The following is a 20,161-nucleotide window of genomic DNA, read 5'->3' on the forward strand; positions in this document are numbered from 1 at the left end:
GTTCTGTTTTTTCAAAGATAAATATGCTGTCTTTATGGCACCTTTTACAATTTATCTGTATTACACCAAAGAAAATTTTGAATGATCTAGTGTCATCTTGCATTAAAAGACATAATATTTCTATGTAGATTCTATTTTCCCAACCTCATACAAAACACCCAAGAGAATTTGGCAGCAACATTTACTCATTCATCATAACTGTGCTGAATTATAATGCATTTCAAAACAGCAAACTGCTGCAAAATAAAACAAATTGTGGTTTATTACTCGTTACTGGGTCACTGCGAGTCAATGGATGCATTTGTAAAACACACTAATATTATAGCATCAGCTGGGGACAAACACACCATTATAGTTATATGCTACGCACTTTATATTAATAAAGCATCCTACTGCTTTTATGTCCATTTTAATTACATCTATTTGTCTTCCTGCACCCATGGGCCATGTGTACTGATGCAATCGGTTTCACCAAATGCAAGACATGGACCATAAAACTCAAGTCACTAAAAAAATAAAATAAAAGCCATTTAAAAAGGTCTTACTGAATTATATTCTTTAAAAACTACAAAATCTAATGTAAACGTAATCATTTTAAGAAATTGATTTGCTGAAGTAAAATTCATTATACGGTCAGATTTTAGAAAGTTTTAGTCCCTTCAACCCCATTATACAGAGGTGTATAATATGCATATTAAAATGAATTTAAATGCCCCCAAACGAATTCTTTTTGAATGGTTGATTAAGGTGTCCACTCACCTCAAGATATTAAATAAATTAGGCATATGGGAAAGAGTATAACACTCAATATTTAAGCCCATCAAGATAAATTCAAATTGCAAAACAAATTGAAGGAGCAATATTTTAATATTATACATAAGGATTAAAAGTTCATGCGAATCCAAATAAATAAAAATGGACCATTTAAGTTTTGGGTCTTTAAAACAGAACACCACATGTACTTCAAACGTTTTTTTGCTTTAACACTACACAGCATTTTCCCCTAAAATTTTAAACACCTTTTTGCCTTTTTAAGTGGTCCTTTGGAGTGAAAATATAAGTACAGATATTCTGTGAATTAATATTGTATTAAAACTGCATGCATGATGCAAAACAATCAGCTTTAACCAACTTAACTGTGGACAAAACAAGGTCAAGGAAAGAAACTATTAGACGAAACAGCTTTTATTATCATTCACAAGTCAAAGCAAGGCATTTTCTCCGCCTCTGGTAAAACAACGTTCCAAGGATAATGACACACAAGATTCCAACTGCAACAACCAAACCAGTCAAGAGCACGAACTCGAAGGGGAACTCTATAGAATGGCAGAAGGTGAAGTTAAGGCAAATGTCCAAATCATTGCATAGGTGTCAGTCTGTCTCCCTCATGTTTTCCTAGGACTCTTATTTTGAAAGGTATACCCAGACATCTCCCAGAATTCACTGCCCTCATCACTTCCATCTGTTCCTCAACTTCCTCACCTGTTCTCAATTCCTTCGTCAGCACTTGGTGTATAAATACCCTCCAGTTTTGTTAATTCCTCATCAGTTCTTCTATTGTAGATTTACTAGAGTTATCTACTTAATGTTTCCTAATAATATATATATATACACACACACACACACTCCAGCATGTTGGTGTTAAAAGTTAGCTATTTGATCATGTGTCTCCACTCATCTCTACAGTCACTTTTACAATATGCTGGTTCCATCATAACGGTCAAGAGAATATATGATCACCTGCATCTTTTGAGGAAATTGGAGAAGATTCCCGAATTTGGAATAAGGGCTTGTCAATTGGTGGCATTCCTTGGACAAAGATTGGACCAACAGTAGCCTCATCTTCCAATGCGGAATCTTAAAATGCAAAACATTCTCAAATTGTAAAGCAGTACGTGTAATTAACGTCCTTCCAAATGCATTTCACAGTAAATGGATTAGTACCTTCAGTATACAGACTTCTAGCCTTCCTCACAGCACAGCTGGTCTCACAACAGTCACACATCTGATCATCTCCAATTGCAGAAACCCAACTGGAAGATCAAACTAAAATGAATACTCATTTATCATTGAATGGAGCCATCTAAACATGCTCCCAATATTACCGGCCCTGTACCTGTTGGTTTCTGCAAGAAAAGAGCAGGCCTTGCGAGTTGGATCAATGGGAACGTATGTTGTAGCTTTCAGATGACAAGTAATGTAGATCTAGTCGAGAAAAAGGAAATACAGTTAAGAATTTAACTAGAGGTCAAACAAAATAATTTATGACTGATACAGATTTTGAAGTGCCTGATCACCTAGAAGCACAGATTATATTTAATAGTTTTATTTTTGATGTTAGACAATACTAAATAATTCCATTACTAACCTTTGGAGTTGAACAGCCTAGTTCTAAAACTAATATTGTGCAAAAGTCACAGATTTAAAAGGATTGTTAATCCAAAGTGAATTTTATTCATGTTATTTCAAACCCACATTACTTCCTTCCATGAAACACTAAAGGAGATGTTAAGCAGAGCATTAGTGACTGAAAGCTTGTCATTCATTTTCACTCCATCCCCATCCACCCCAAACAAGGAATGTGTATAATGACGGAGGACAACGTTCTGCCCAACATATCCTTTTGTTCCACTCAAAATAATGTCATGCGAGTTTTAACATTAAGTTGATTAAAGGAAGAGTTCACCCAAAAATGTAAATAGTTGATTCAATATAATCGGATTTGTTGGAAATGTACAGAAAAGCAATTGTAAGTCTTCTGGAATCTAATGTCTTCCACTATGAGAGAACATTTTGGTTTACTTCCAGTAAACCCGACATTAAAGAACTGATCAAGTAGAAGTGTACAAATCAGCTAAAAATATTGGTCAAACGGACAATCCAACATGATCACATGTAAATTAGTCATGTTGATTCCTGGGTTAGGGTGTAGAGTTAAACATATGCATCACTTTGGCACCACCTTGTGAAGATTTCCCCCAGAAACTAGTCAATAACACCTCCAGATTTGGCCACTGGGGCAGGGATTCAGATTTCATTGAGCACATACCTTCAACCTCTTGTAGCTGAATTTACAGTGTGATCAGTCTGAACTACTCGGCAGAACAGCATTAGACAAAACATACCCAATGAAATGGACTCACCAATCCACTGGCATCTTGCTGAAATTTGAATGCCTCAATCTGAAACTGCAGTTTATCATCTTGAATCCTGGGCATGAACTTTGATCTGGAGCCAGTCAGCTTGGCATCGATCATGCATCTAAAGACCAAAGACAAACAGTCCATAATGGTTTTTGAAGATTTTGACAGCTTCAGAAATCAAGCATTCAAGATTTCTATAGCAGATACAATGTCACTTACCCATTGTTCTCAATAAAGGTGTATACCGTAACTGCATTCCCACTGGGGCCCAAAGTAGCCACACAGCTTTCCACGTAAACACGTAGGGGTACATGATTAGCACGCAACACAGAGGCTTCTATGTTTATGTAATCTCCAAGGAAGTAGGTGGTTGATGGTCGCTCATACAGCCAGTCATCTACAACAGTTTAGGCCTCAGTGTGGGGGGGAAAAGGGTTCATACAAAAAAATACAGAAATGCAAGAAGTTCCCATACCAGTCATGAGTTTAAGGGAGAACTGAAACTTTTCTTCTCCAGCTCTCAATGCAGCATAAGGAATCCAGGTGGGATGCAGGGCATTGCTACTCACATTGTGCATCCTGAAAGTTTCCAAGAAACCATTTATGTGAAGGATGCAAAATTATAGCTCCAGCTCTGAAAATGATAGTGTCAAACAATAACTTAAAAGGTTCATAGAGGATTACCTTGGGTAGATGCAGTGAATACCAACCATGGCTTCATTGGTCTTCACAATAGGCGTGCCAGGAATAGGTGAAGGTGAATACACCAAAACAAAGGAGTAAACAAGTGAATCTTCAGTCATCTGAAAATAAATGGGGATGTACATAGATGAATACCCAGGTCAGGAAGACACGTCAAACATAAAAATGGCACAACTGGAACCATTTACATTTGAGATTCGATCTCAATCGCTTCATCTATGGACTGCATTGTTTTAGGGCTCAAAAATAACCCATCCTAAAACGTGACAAATCCTCAATTCCTTTTGAAAGCAGGATTCACATTAAACAGACAACCATCATCTTAGCATCTAGCCATTTTACAGTTCTTTTGGTCAACCACACTCCAGCATTTTCAAAAAGGCATAAATGAGGCGAAATCAATGCGTTTCTAGCAAAAAACAAACATGGGTGGACATGGCCTTAATCCTTTTGAATCTACACATTTAAGCAATGTCCACACTAATTTGCAAACCCATTCATTTTGTGTCATTTACTGCTCTCACCCACACTAGAACAGAATTTTTCTGCACAAAAAAAAAAAAAAAAAAAAAAAAAAAAAAACTGACTTTCCAAGCTAAAATTTGTATGAAGTGGCCACAGTGAACTCCAATGGTGCGAGTTAGGGACAGGACTACCTGTTTGTACAACCAATGATAGAAGAATGGAATTTTCTGGAGTCAGTTTAAAAACAATGATTACAATCAAAATTGTATTTGGTGACACTAGTGGTCACTAGTGCCACTACACACTTCAGCTCAAAGCACGTTAGTTTTTAGCATTAAAACTGGAAAATAGATATGCAGGCCCTACCTCGAGCGTGCTACCACAGCCTTGAAGCTCCGACTCGAAGGCAATAATCCTGGCATGGTCATCAAATCCAACAAATGGACAACCACCCAGTGTCAGATCAGAAGGGTTGATGAACTGACCATTTCCCAAGAAATCTTGCTGGACATGTACTTTGACAGACACCTCTCCACATTGAGTGTCCACAGTGTTTGCTGGCACAGGCACCTTTGGTACAAACACTGGATCCATTACCACTTTATCTGTGAACACAGGATCGAGTACAGGGCCTGACATGGGTTTCTGGAATCCTTTTTGGACTTGTGGGGAAACTTCAATTCTTTGAGGTACACCTGGTCGCACTTGGTCTGGTTGTCGCAGTCCAAAACTCATTTGCAAAGGTTTGTTAGGTTGAAGAGGTATTGGTGCATAGTTGGGTCTCTTGGATTGTACTTGCCCTGGCATCTGGACAAACTCTTGTGATGAAGGTACCACCATTGCTAGAGCTGGTCTCAAAGAAGCCATTTTAGATGCAAAGCCTGTTGCCAATTGATCTGGTTGTGCAAGTACTTGCATTGGTTGTTTGAAGAAAACATTTTGACTTGAACCCTGGTCTAATAATACTTCTCCAAAATTCAAGGGTTGAGAACAACACAAAAATCCATATGAAACTATAAAAATAAAATCAATAACCACTGAACTTCTTCCCATTGTTGGACTTCCAACACAATCCTATGATTTCTCAAAGGATATGAACAACTGCCAATCACTCTTTGATGTTGATTGGTTGAAATAGTGAGGTTAAAACTTGACTCCACCCCTCTAAATTTCCCTCCAGCCCATAACAATCAAAATGCTTTAGATGTTGCTGGCTTCATCCAAAAACGTAAGCGGCTGACTAGCTGCCATATCAGTTAATGGCTTAACTGACAGCATTTTTTAATTAATGGAACTCTCAAGAAAACTGGTCTCAGAACAGTTTGAAAAGCACCTTATTTACATCCTTTCTTCATATAAAGCCTCCAAAAACAGCATTTACAAGTTTTTAGATGCAGCTGTGTTCTACTTCTGCCAAATTCACAAAATACTTTTAACCTTGTTGTCCCATTGTGATCAAATGATGACTTTAAATGATAATGTTTTGTAAGACAGAGGTCTTCATCTTTTTGAACCCAAGGGGCACCCAAATATAATGATCCCCTTGCAAGGGAAACCCTTTCCTAAAATCTTAAGGCAGCTGTATATTTTCATCAATAAAGACCCATTTATACTGTGTGGGAAAAATAGCTAGCGTGAACAAATCGCCTTTTATATTGTCATTGTGATTAAAATATATATATATTTTTTATTTGCTTTTTTTTCTTGGTGTTGTTGTTTCATTTGGTTGCAAAGTATATTTGTGATTGACTCATATTTAGCAAATCGAAAGGGGCAAGGTTCTGTCAAGAATAAACAAGGTCCCTCCCACCAATAGTATGAGGTGCTACTAATTTGTGTAAAAAAACAAACACAATAGCACAAAAACATATGTATTTTTTAGTTTGCTAGGGCTGTCAATCTATCAAACATTTTTATAAAATTAATAACATAATATGACAATTAATTGGAATTGAATTAATTGCCACAGTTCTTGGCACATATCCAAAATTCGAATGTACAGTTGTAGCATTCGAATGTGCATTTTTTTCTTAAATTCGAAGAATATATGAATTTCAAAATGAAAGTTAAAGTCGAATGCATTAATGTTGCAAAGAGTATTCCTCACAGTACGCTCTGTTGAATACTGAACATTTTGCCAATTGTACTAGATCGTCTGTGTATTCTGAGCATAAAGAAAAATCATACAAATGGTGCATTTCAGACAACTCGGATCTCTGAAATTTCTCACCTCCTATTTGAAAATAATGACTAGAATGAGATTCGAAGTCGGACATCTGACCTATGAAGTCGGGGTAGATTTATTACCATTACAAAAATTGTCTTGGTTACTAGTGTAACCCCTGTTCCCAGATGGAGGGAAAGAGACGGAGTGTCGATTGTAGTATCACAAGGGGCTTCTTTCGTGAGCTTCGCATTCCTCTGAATATGAAAAAGGCCAATGCCAAATTGGTGAACAGAATTTGCATGTCCCGCCCCCGGACATACGGGTATAAAAGCTGAGAATCGTGCATCTGTTCAGTTTGGTTCTGCACTGAGGAGCTGAGAATAAGGCCATTACAGCGGCTTGGTACAGTGTTGTGGCAAGGGGGGCACAATGTCTCGTTCCCACCATCAGGGAACAGGGGTTACATTAGTAACCTAGACTGAACATAGTCCCTATTCAGTAGCGCAACTTACACTGAACCATGTTACGTGATCTGTTGATGCTAGCGCAGCAAGCTGTAGCGTGCCAAGGAGCATGAGCATCAGACTGCACGTAACCCGCCCCACTAAGACGTCATATTGTTTTTATTAGGTTCCCGGCATTCGGCCAAGGATTCCCTTGGGGGTGGGTACAAGCAACGTGGCAAGCATGGGAGCAGACCACAGCCTTTTCTCTCTCTATGTATCTTCTCATAGAGTGTTAGATGCGGCTGGGGCCATATAGCTATAACACGCATCGGGGAAGGCATTCTTTCCCAACTCCTATTCTTTCAGGGGGAAAAGACCCCATGGAGACCACATCCTCCCTGGGGGGAGGTTAAATGTGGCAAATACATCACTTGGTTTTTCAGGCCACATGTCGAAGTGGCATGGTGACCTGCTGCGAGGGAGGAGTTGCTACAAACACAGCAACCAGAGGGCAGAAGGGACTGCTCAAGGGAGACGTGGGTCCGCTGGTAGGGGGACTGTACCACAGAAAATACTCACATGGGGATTAATCCATGAAGGCCAACCCTGTGGAGCACCTTTTCCAGTACAGAGTAATTAGTACCCGTAGTGGGTTTGGTCGGGAATTTCTCCACTGAATTCGCAGACCAGAGGGCTAGGGAGAAAAGACATTCAGGGAGTGCAAAATTAGTGGACTCTCTTGGGAGAAACAGCGCACATGATCGCCTTAGTGGAGGGGAATGGCGCTAGCACAAGTGGTACACCCTGTCAGTCATCCTGTGTTACAGAGTTCTACATGCTCGGACCTGACGAAAGACGGGACGAAACTGACTCAAATCGGAGATTGTAGAATCTTGCCAGCTCGCTGCTCTACAGATGTCTGCTAGAGAGGTGCCATTGGCCAGTGCCCACGAGGATGCCACACTTCTTGTAGAGTGTGCTACAACCCGCAAGGGGGCGGGCACGGCCTGGGTCTAATATGCCAATGCGATGGCGTTGACTACCCAGTGGGCAAGCCTCTGTTTGGAAACAGCGTTCCCTTTCCACTGTGTACTGGTACGCTCGGCCCTCGAAAGCGAATCGTAGAAAGGGTCGTGTCGGGGCAAAATCGAGACATGGAAGTACGCATCCTTCAGGTCTACCGCTGCGAACCAATCTTGATGCCGGATGCACGTTAGAATGTGTTTTTGCGTGAGCATCTTGAACAGGAGTTTGTGCAGAGCCCGGTTGAGAACTCGCAGGTCCATGATTGGCCTCAACCCACCTCCTTTTTTGGGTACAATGAAGTAAGGGCTGTAGAAACCGTTGAAACGGGACGGACGCCTGGCAAACTGAAACACGTGGACAAGTCAGATGGTCCTGGCCAGCCAGCGCGACGGGTTGGAAAGTGTAAGCCACGCTTCCAAGCTCTGTGTGAGGGGCACTAGAGGGACGATAGTTTTTGACATACCCGGTGGGGCTTCGCAGTGGTGGGGAGCATGTAGTGTTGCATCGGTTGGCAAAGTTGCGACCTGAGGCATGTGTGCTGAGAAGGAACTCAAGGCACTTACCTTGCTCCGCGTACCAGGTGGGGGGGTTTAGTGGCTGAGGAGGAGGTCCTGGTAAGTGTCCTGTGGACTTGTTTGAACCGGCCGGCTGGGGTTGTAAATGCTGTACAGACGTGGACGTGGAGGTGAAGTTTCTACATCCAGAGTGCTACTTCGTCTGTAAGGTTCTGTCACCGGGGCACCATAAGAACGCTGTTTGCGGGCACCGGCTAAGTGACACAGGGAATGAGGAAATCTCTCTTTTATTGAAAAAGTGGGTGCAAAGGAAAAAACGGAAACCATGTATATTCCTCCCGGCCCTCCACTGGGGGAAGGAGTGGTCTGGCTACCAGCTCGGCTGGATGGCCTCAATCTGCTTCTTCACCGCTGAAAACTGCTGGGCGAAGTCTTCAATGGTGTCGCTGAATAGGTCGAGCTGGGAGATGGGGGCGTTGAGAAAGCGGGCTTTGTCAGTTCATGCCGCTCCGAAAGATGATGTTCCGAAACGATGCCATGGTCAGGTTCTCGCAATGAGTACATGAACCATCCACAGACGCTGCCTCAGTGCGATCGAGATCCAGACACACAAGGCAGTGCCTATGTCCATCAAAAGTGGAGAGATATCTGCCGCATCTAGGAACAACACTAAGGAAGGGCATCTTGATAAAGACGCATTTAAAAAGACGTTCGACGCCAATGCGTTAACTCTTTTATTTTCGAAAATAATACACTTTTAGAGGAGTTTTTGCTCTTTTAGAAGAAGACTGTCGAAGTGCCCAGGGGTGTGGACTGCACTAGCATGCAGAGGAGGGAGAAAGCTGCTGGCAATGCACCATAGATCCAACAGGAAAGCTCTCTAGACGTGAGTGGAACAGAGTGAGGTTTCAGCTGAACACACACAACCACTCGGCTACGAAGAAAGAATCTGACTGAACAGTCAGCCTTTTATACCCGTATGTCCGGGGGCGGGCAATACAAATTCTGTTCGCCAATTTGGCAATGGCCTTTTTCATATTCAGAGGTATCCGAGGCTCCCGGATGAAGCCCCTTGTGTCACTACAATCGACACATCGTCAAGTGAGTGACAGAAGGGGAACGAGAGTTCTGGCAAATTTAATGCAAACTTGTGGCAAAAATTAGCAACTCAATATTTTCACATGCAAAAGAGCTTCGTGGACTTTCTGCAGGTTCACCACTATTAGTGAAGAGCTGCAAACTTCTGTCAAACATTTGCGGCGACTCGCAAGCACATGTGCATGTGAAAATAATGAGTGGCAAATTTGCGGCAAGTTTGCCAGAACTATAGATTTTTTGTAAGGGCAACCCCGACCTCAGCGAAAAGAATGATTTAACTTAATTTCCACAATGGTGGTGGCCAAAGAGCATAATGCAGAGTTGGGTTTTGTGAAAATTATTTTCAACTGTACAAAATGGATGAACATGAAAAATAGAAGAAATAGAACATTATGAAGAATTGTATGTTTATCAATTAATGCCTATGTTTTGACCTATTGTTCTCGTTAAGCTAAGCTAGCTAGCGTCTGGATGACGTCAAACCATACTATATGCATATTTCAAATGTGTAAACCTCCGACTTAATCCAGAAAGCGGCTTATGCATGGTATAAATTCTATATACTGCAGAAATAGTAATAGCAGTATGGTAGCATGCTCTTTTGAACATAGCCCTAGCCTCCAGCTAGCTGAACGTTGGCTAAACAAGCTGCTTCACTTAGCATTCTAACCAGTGGTGTAGCCAAGGGTGGACTGGGGTGGGCCTGGGGCCTACCTACATTAGATCCAGGCCCACCCAGAATATCAGAGATATTCTTTGACTTCAATTATATATTTAAAAAATAGTTAAAAATACATACATTTTGATTTCTGAAAGTGCGAAGAACTATTTGAATGTTGAATATATATAATTAAAGTTGGGCGAAAACTTGGCCCACCCTTTTTTATTGAGGCCCAACCAAAAGAAATGTCATGGTTACACCCTTGATTCAAACGAAACCTAGCATGCATAATATGTTGTTTATGAATGCTATATGGATGTAAGATAACTGTTGGAAAAAACTTAAAGGGGAAAAGCTAATTCTTTGTAAAAAGAATATATAAGGCCTATTACGAATATTCCCAATTTTCTAAGGTTAAAGACCTGAGGATCTCTTCCACAAAAACTCTTTCAAATCCCTCACAAACATAAAGAGTGCTTATCAGGTGGTCTGTTGTGTTAGTCTTCAACAGAATTTTATGACATGCTGTGCTAAACTACTCCGACACAAATGGAAGCTGTGACAGCACAGGTCCCAGATCAGTGGGAGCTGCCGATCAACTCTATTATGCCATTCTGACTAACTATGTTAATGGCCCCTAATTTGGCCCGGGGGAGTTGAATGGAACTGGCGGCGTCTGCGACTCCGGTGCCAGAAAGCAAGGGCCATCTGCTGGAGCAGGTATCCACCCCACTTCTACTCCCCATAGACACAGACAGGCGGCAGCTGCTCATTATGAAACATGCTAAATACGATTGAGTACTTTTAATGACACTCTAATCCCACTAGAGGGCAGCACTGACTATAATTTTGGTTCATCGTTCGCGCATGAGTGTTTTAGCTATGCTATGTAGAAAGAACATACAATAAAGTAGTATAGTACTGTTTGGAACATTTATCACTGCTAACACATGCTGTTTCACATACTATTTTTTTTTTTAGGCAACATACAGTATACACTGTGCAGTATGATGCAGTATGCTAGTATTCCAATGTGAACATAGCCAGTGATTTCTATTATTAAAATCACAATCATGAAATCAACTGTTGTTACCGCTCATTTACCCACATAAGTGCTGGTAATGATTTTAGATACAATTGAGATGAATGGGTGAACATGTCACAGGTCAGAGACTGGCTAATGCTGGATGACTTCTGGCACAACTTGTGTTTTTGATTATATGCCAACACATGCGAACAGCATGTTTGAACACAAATGATTTCATATGACACCAGCCTCTTATTCTACAGTTTTATTGAATTGCTCAGATGTTGATCTGTTTATACCTCAGGAGATCTCTGTTATGTTTCACTGAAGTCTCTCAAATTTATCAGAAGAAATAAAAAAATATACATAAATCAACAATTGTTGCAATACAGTAAAAATATAAAAGTAGAGCTAATACAATTGACTATGAATGTTTCCTCTTAAGAAGTTTTCCAAGCATTACATTGTGGTTGTGGGAATGCCAAAATGTCCCATTTTCTTAACGTAATAGGACCACTATCTAAAGGTTAGTATAACATTATTTTACCTTAACCTTTACGTAACATTATCCAGAATGGTTGGAACGTTCTCTGCTTGGTGGGGTAAAGCTCAGATAATCATTTGGTCTTTTGGTATCTTGCAAATCTGATCAGTTTGAGACATTGTCGAGATCTCATCTGAAACTCTAGAAGAGACACATGTAAGATTACTAGGGTCTTTAAAACAAAGATAAGAGAAACATGAGACTTAAGCAACAGTCTTGGCCCTGCATTTAATTTCACCTTGAAACAATTGAGATATTAAAGAGATCTCATTTGTTATTAATAGGCCTGTAAGCTACATAATGTTTTTCCTTTATGGGTGTTTTTGTGTCAAAGAAACATGGCAAGAAACGATAAAGGAGCTTCCCAAGAGCTTGGCTCTAAATGCATGTGGATGACAAATGTTTTACTGCGAGAAGTGAATCGGGCGGCTTTATGTGTCTGTTGACTGATCCGCAGCCTGCTGCTCCCACACATCTTCTGGTGCTTGTCTTTGTTTAACCCATGCTTTGTTATTTCAGAGCCCCAGCACTCAGCAAGTCACATGATCATAGGCTCCTTTGAGCTCCCATCAAATATCGCAGAGGTTCAGCTGGATTTCAGCTCAAGATAAGGGGTTCTGGAAGCAGTCCTGCATTCTCTGGGAGTGAGGTGCATTAGGACACCTGCTCAACATCATTTATTTTTGCTGGTCGAGAAAGAGAAGACATGAAGGGAGGCAGGAGCAGAAAGAGCAAAGGGGAGGTGTCAGAGAAATTCAGAGGAAAATGTAATTGCTCATATTGTCATTTCAAGTCTTGCTCTTGCTCTGGTTAAGTCTTAACCATTATTTCATTATGTTTAAACCTATATTGGCCTCCACATTATCCTCAGTAGTATAACTCTTTAATGTGATACATTTTCTACAGAAAACATATTGTTCTTGGCACAAAGCACACTAATATTGACTGTTCATAATGTTACGAGGTGCAATGATATTTGCTTGCAAAGGCTGTTATTAGAGATTTCTTCATTGATCTTCAACCCTGTAATGTTCAACCCAAAAACATTTTGGATGTTATAAGACATCTCTGCACTGATCTTCAACACTGTAACTTTCAACACCAAAACATTTTGGATGTTGTTAGACATCTCTGCACTGATCTTCAACACTGTAACGTTCAACACCAAAACGTTTTGGATGTTGCTAGACATTTCTGTTCTGATTTTCAATTCTGTAACGTTCAACCCTCAAAATGTTTTGGATGTTGTTAGACACTTATGCACCGATTTTCAACCTGTAATGTTTAACCCCAAAACATTTTGTATGTTATAAGACATTTCTGGATTGATCTCCAACCCGTAATATTCAACCCCAAAACATTTTTAATGTTAATAGATGTTTCTGTGCTGAACTTCATCCTGTAACAGTCAACCTCAAAACATTTTGGAAGTTATTAGACATTTCTGCACTGATCTTCAACACTGTATTATTCAATCCTGAAACATTTTGTATATAACAGAGTTGACACAAAACATGTTTTGAAAGAGAAATGTCATGGGTTACTGTTAGGTCAAACTTATAGTGATAGGATTGACATAATGAAGCACTCAAGTGATAAGCTTAGGGCTAGTAATGAGAAATAACTATTGGTACCTTTCAAGGCTGTAACCACGTATTTACAATTGGGGATATTAGTTTAAAAATCAAAAAGGGGCAAGCAAAAACCTTTCCAAAACCCATATTTGTTGACCACTTGTCAGAGAATTCAGGGAGATTGTGTCCATCTAAGGTGGTTAAGGCCTTAATTTGGCCCAGAACTGGGAAAATATGATTTCTTGAGCGTCCATTTCCAAGTATTTTAGCATAGAATTAGCATATATGTTACTGTTCTTCCCAGCAAATCTCAGTATAATCCCCATTACTGTGTAGAAAAAACAATTAGTCATAAATATTATATTTATTTTTTTAAGGCAAGTATTGTAAATGAGAAAAATTACAGATGTAAGAAACGCTCAAAAACAACCTTAAATGAAAGGAGGAATGTGAGTAAAGGAAAAACGAGAGAAAATCAAAAGTGGCTTCACAACCGAGAAACCTAATGTCAGCCATATCCAGAGGAAACAGATGGAGTAATAAAAGCGGAGCTCTGATTCACAAACCATCAACGTTCATTTCCAGCAGATTAACAGAAATGTGATGTTATTGAAGACATGCATCATACAGTGTCTCTTTAGGACATTTCACACATGGATGTTAAACACACACACACACATCTCAGTGTAGACCTACTGTACCGAGCTCAATTTAATATAATGAGATGCATTTGATGAATCTAAACAGAATAAAAGCATGTTTGCTGCATAGCACATCACTAACTAGGTTGTTTTTAACTAGTAAACCATTTTAGTGGCGCTTGCACAACAGAGGTCGCTGCCATGATACTAGGGTGATATGAGTGGTTGCCAGGGCGTTATTATGCAGTTGCAAAGGTGTTTTAGTTGCTTACTGACCCAGATTAAAAGAGCCCACCCCCATGTCTCTATGATATTCTGGTCTCTAGATATGCCCTACTATGTCCCTACTTCAGTGTAAGTCTATTGGATTTTTTTGTCTGTTTTGTCTGCCAGGTGAAAAAGTAAATAGGACAACCAGTCACATGATTTGAGCTGTCATTGATGTCCTTGAAGCATTAACGTTATGCAATGAAGTTTAAAACTTAGAGTTAGGGGTTTGTTCAAATCCATTATTCGTATTAATAATATTATAATATTATGAGTATTAATAATAGTGATAATAGTGATACTTACCCTTGCAAACGCCACTAATAATACCTTTTCTCCCTTTTCTGCTACATTGTTTTGAGGAGGTAATTCAGACAGTCTTTAGTCAATAATAAACTTTGTCTGTTGCTGCGAATCATAGATGGAAGTCTACTGCCTTTATTAGTCTAGTGCCCTTATTAGGTTGTCTTATTGACTTCAGGATAAATCTCTCTTCATTAAGCATCCCCATTATAATCTTTCAATCAAGCTAATGCTGTAGAGATAACACAAAACATATTGACAGTGAAAAAACTTCTGGTGGTAATGCCAATTTTGTTTTTAGAAAACCACTCCAAAAACCATACAGTAAGTACATACATGCATACATCAGCTTTAGAAATTATCTTATTTATTCAGGGGCAATAATAGCAGTCTGGAATTGATATGGAGCATTGTTTATCTTAATGAGGACACACACACACACACACACACACACACACACACACACACACACACACACACACACACACATGTTTGGTTTCCATGTTTTATGGGGACTTTCCATAGACATAATGGTTTTTATACTGTACAAACTTTATATTCTATCCCCTAAACCTAACCCTACCCCTAAACCTAAACCTCACAGAAAACTTTCTGCATTTTTACATTTTCAAAAAACATAATTTAGTATGATTTATAAGCTGTTTTCCTCATGGGGACCAACAAAATGTCCCCACAAGGTCTAAAATTTCGGGTTTTACTATACTTATGGGGACATTTGGTCCCCACAAAGTGATAAATACACGCTCACACATACACACACACACACACACACACACACACACACACACACAAAGCGTGTTGTCCAATCAGTTGACTAAATTCATTTAAAACAGGCTCAGAAACACTCCGAACACTCTAGCAACCACCTAGCAGGATGCTAGCAAGCCCCCAGAATACCATTGCAACCACATAGTAACATGCAAAAAAAAAACAAAAAAACACTCAGAGCATCCTAGCAATCACCCTGAACACCCTAGACACCACATACCAACATGCTAATAAAAACACTCAGACCACCCTAGCAACCACTTAGCAACATGTTAAAAATGACTCATAACACCCTAACAACCATGTACCAATACCACAGAAACCACCCTGAAAACCCTTGCAATCACATAGCAACATGGTATAAAACACTCAGATCACCCAGCAACATCCTAGCAAGCACCAAGAACACTCTAGGAACCACCTAACAATGAGCAACATGCTAAAAAAACACTAAGGAACCCCTAGCAACCACCAAGCAAGCACCTACTAATTCCTCTAGCAATCAACCTGAACATTTAGAACACCTTAGCAACAGAGTTGAGGAGTAAAGGAATACATGTAACTGTTTTCCACTACAGTTCAATTTAAATTATTGGTATTTAGAATACAGTTACAGTCAAAAAATATTTTGATTTCTGAAGAGATTACTTTGCATTTTATTGGCATTTGTTTCATTTAATATTTAGTGCTTTCAAATGGAAAAATGTATACATAGAATTGATGCGATCCAAAGTGCATTTTAACAGCGGTGAAACACTTTTCTATGATGTTTTCCATTCATACGAGCAGACAGAGAAGTACGTTTGGAGAAGAAGAAATAGAAATATACCTAGTGTAAATTGTCAGCTTTACGCTAAGCTAAAATGCTATTTCTAGCCATTTTACCTGCACGTGTTACAAGGCATGATCATATTTTTTTTATCAAGAAAATTCACATTGGATCATAAGTTCTTTTTACCTAGTAAGACCTTTGATATTAGGGCAAAAATCGTATTCTTGATAATATTTTATTTTATTGTTTTCCTGTAAAAATATAAAAAAAATTATTAAAACTGCTTTAGAACCAACATTTTGTTGAAAAATACATTTTTCAGAGAATGTTACTGACCTTGAGTAATCTAACGGTATACAATACAAATTATTTCAAATTTAAAAAAGATTTCAGCATGTATTCTGTAATCTGCAGTGGAATACATTTAAAAAGTAACCCTCCCAACTCTGCTTAGCAACCACCAAGCAATAACCTAGAATAGCCAAGCAACCACATACTAATTCCCCTAGCAATCACCCTGAACACCCTAGCAACCACATAGCAGCATGCTAAAAAATCACTCAGAACCCTTGCAACCAAGTATCAATGCCATGTCAACCACTTTCAAAACCCTAGCAACCACACAGTAACATGCTAAAAAAAACACACACTCAGTACACCCTGGCAACACCCTAGCAAGCACCAAAAGCACTTTAGCAAACACCTAACAATACCCTAGCAATCACCCTGAACACCCTAGAAACAACATACCAACATGCTACAAAAACACACAGACCACCCTAGCAACCACATAGCAACACACTAAAAACCATTCAGAACACCCTAGCAACCACCAAGCAAGCACCTTGTATAGCCAAGCTACCACATACTAATTCCCCTAGCAATCACCCTGAATACCCTAGAAACCAACAATCAAACATCAACTAATTCCTCTAGCAATCACCCTGAACACCCTAGCAACTACATAGCAACATGCTAAAAAAACACTCAGAATACCCTAGCAACCACTTAGCAGCAGGTTAAAAATCACTCAGAACACCCAAGCAAGCTCCCTAAACACCATAGCAACCACACAGCAATGCACTAGCAAGCACCCAGAACACCCTGGCAACTACCTACAAATGCCCTAGCAACCACCCAAAGCATCCCAGCAACCGCAAAAGATTGGGAAGCACCACTCATATTTTTGAAAGAAAATATAGTCCTAGTCCTCTTTTATTCTGTTTGAATTTAAATGTCTGATTATATCAAATTGTAAACAGTGCAGTAGTTCTATACTGAAAGCCCATGTCCATGAGTGTTTGAAATATTGCTGTGTGAAAGTGCCAATGACTATGATTATGACTGCCAATATTAGACAGTGTATATTGCATGCATGCACATAAATGTTCAAGCACACAAACACACACATTCACTAACACAAAAAGGCAATTACGCATTCCATAATTTCCCTGCATTACTGTTTGTGAAGTTGCACTCCAAACACATTTAGTTGTAGCCAGTTATCCATCATATCTGATGCTGTCATTTTGCAGTAATTGCAACCCCCCCGAGACATAGGCAACAATATTCTCTGCTTTATGCACATATGCTTTGGTAAATCTCATTATAACTTCTCCTTTAATAAATCAAGATCAGTGTTTATTAAACAAATCGAGAATGCTTGAAAGCTTGGTGCTGTGTGCATATAAATGGATGAGTGTGGACCCCTGGAATTCAAAGCAGCAATGGATCTAGCTGGGAATATTACTGCAAAACAGTATGTCGTAAGAGGTGACACTGTGTAAAACTTGGAGGGTGACGCCATATAAACAATTTGGTTAATGAGCTGGAGCTGTTGGTCAATTCTCACACATAAAATACCCACATAACTCCACAGCAGGGGATGGAAGACAGTTGTATGTCTTTGTCACATTAAGGGAAGTCAGAGGAAAAGAGATGCAAACTAGTTTCACAAATAATTAGTGGTGCTTGCTAAGGCAAGCATGTCTATTCCTATTGCGCATATGTGTTATGATGTGTTTATACATAACATATTTAACAATACATCATCATATATCAATAGTTGTCTGCCTGTAGGTGGCACTGTGTAGCTAAACGTCAACAGATAGCCTCTGGTGTCAGTAAATGGGGCTAGGAAAAGACAGATCTTTAACAATAACTTGCTGTTTGCTCTGTAGCCTTGAAGTGAGTTTTTAGCTCCCCGGCTGGCGATGTACACACAGAGTGACTGAATGGTGACCTTTTGAGTCCTAGTTTCTCACACTCACACTGTGAGGAACTGTACATTTATTGATTTCCTTTGTAGATGCTGAAGCAGGGGTATGATTAATATTAATCAGTGCACAAATGACGAAGGGTGTCTAGAATAATGTTTTTACTGTGAATATGTGGTCTGCATTGTCTATTAAACTGCATGCAAGATGAATGATACCTCAAATTGAGTAGCTTGTTGAGGATTATGGCACTTTTCTTAGCAATAATTATTACATGGTCAAAAACCCACAGGCTTACATTGAAACATTTATATTTTGGAACCAGAACATGACTTGGGATTAGGCTCTTTTGACTTGAGCCAGTAAGCAACCACCAAGAAACGTCCATGCAGCACCCTAGCAACCGTATAGCAATATGCCAAAAAACACTCAGAACACCTAGGACTAGCCAAAATGTTAAAGTGATAGTTCAACCAAAATTTGAAAATTCAGTCATTGTTTACTCATTCCTGTGATGTTATAACCTTATATAACTTCTTTCTTTTTCTTAACACAAAGAGAGAAATTGTGAAAACGTTTTGTGCTCACTGATGTCATACATGGCAGTTTATGGTGACTACGTACCTCTTCAAGCTTCAATAGAACAAAAGTATAATTCAGAAGTCTAATAAATTATTCCATGTGACTTATGATTGTTATGAAAGCATACGATAAGGTTTGGTGAGAAACAGTCCAAAATCGAATGTATTATTTATTGAAAATATTCACTGACCGTTGATCTCCTGTGTCCCAATCTCGCCCAAATCGCGAGATTGGGGAATTCAAGCGAAAACTTGTTTGTTTATCTAAAAACATGTCCCCCACAGTGATAGCCATTACAGAACACAACACAACTGCACACAAAGTAGAGAACAGAACGTACGAAACATGTCTGAAGAGTTTGTAGTCGAATAATTGATGCATTTCTATGCCCAGCCTCATTTTTTGGACCAGTGCCAGTTCACAGTGGATGGAGTTACGCACCCAAAGCGGAAAATAGAAAACAAGTGATCTATAGAATGTACCGTCGCTCGTCACTGCTGGTTAGTACAAAAACTCTGATTTTCATTGAAAAGATACATTTTATTATATGTAATTTGCTGTCAGGTTAGGACACGGTGTGACTGTGGCTGCCTGTAGCCTCCTTTATGTTTCTGTTTGATTTCTGAATACTCTGAATACATTTCTGAATACAAAACAATAAGGCTGGGCATAGAAATGCATAAATTCTTGAACTACAAAATCTCCGGATATTTTTAGTAAATTCCGTTCTCTATTTTGTTTGCAGCTGTGTTGTGTTCTGTTTTCACTATCGCTGTGGAGGACCTGTTTTTATATAAACAAACAAGTTTTCGCTTAAATGCCCCAATGTCGCAATGGACATTAGATTTTAGTTTGCTTCTCACCAAATCTTGTTGAATGCTTTCATAACAATCATGAGTCTCAAGGAATAATTTGTTAGACTTCTATACTTTTGTGTTATTTTGAAGCTTGAAGAGGTGGTTGCCATAACCTGCCATTCTATGATATCACTGAGCACAAATGTTTTGCACAATTTCCCCCTTTGTGTTAAGAAAAAGAAAGAAAGGGGCCTGGGTAGCTCAGTGAGTAGTGACGCTGACTACGCTGACATACTCCAGCCAGGTCTCCAAAGCAACCAAATTGGCCCGATTGCTAGGGAGGGTAGAGTCACTTGGGGTAACTTCCTCGTGGGCGTGATTAGTGGTTCTCTCTCTCAATGGGGCATGTGGTAAGTTGTGCGTGGA

At 39.5% G+C, this 20,161-nt stretch overlaps 1 protein-coding gene across 1 annotated transcript; it reads right to left on the reverse strand.

Annotated features, from left to right (window-relative positions):
* Nucleotides 1-1,720: 1,720 nt before the first annotated feature.
* On the reverse strand, nt 1,721-5,177 carry LOC127643566 (zona pellucida sperm-binding protein 3-like). Its single transcript, XM_052126350.1, has 8 exons — nt 4,677-5,177; nt 3,828-3,946; nt 3,619-3,722; nt 3,363-3,540; nt 3,144-3,261; nt 2,117-2,205; nt 1,945-2,033; nt 1,721-1,857 (listed from the first exon to the last, which is right to left on the reverse strand). The coding sequence occupies exons 1-8, from the start codon at nt 5,175-5,177 to the stop codon at nt 1,721-1,723; spliced, it is 1,335 nt and encodes a 444-aa protein (XP_051982310.1).
* Between the last annotated feature and the right edge of the window lie 14,984 nt (nt 5,178-20,161).

This window comes from Xyrauchen texanus, chromosome 5 (genome assembly GCF_025860055.1).
Source record: "Xyrauchen texanus isolate HMW12.3.18 chromosome 5, RBS_HiC_50CHRs, whole genome shotgun sequence".
NCBI classification, from domain to species: Eukaryota; Metazoa; Chordata; class Actinopteri; order Cypriniformes; family Catostomidae; genus Xyrauchen; species Xyrauchen texanus.

What these genes read in the sequence shown, in the direction of transcription:
- LOC127643566 (XM_052126350.1), bottom strand. Translation starts at nt 5,177, where the DNA reads ATGGCTTCTTTGAGACCAGCTCTAGCAATGGTGGTACCTTCATCACAA. An exon ending in ATTCACTGCATCTACCCAAG is followed by an intron (nt 3,723 to 3,827) that starts GTAATCCTCTAT and finishes GGAAACTTTCAG; the next exon opens with GATGCACAATGTGAGTAGCA. An exon ending in CTCCCTTAAACTCATGACTG is followed by an intron (nt 3,541 to 3,618) that starts GTATGGGAACTT and finishes AAACTGTTGTAG; the next exon opens with ATGACTGGCTGTATGAGCGA.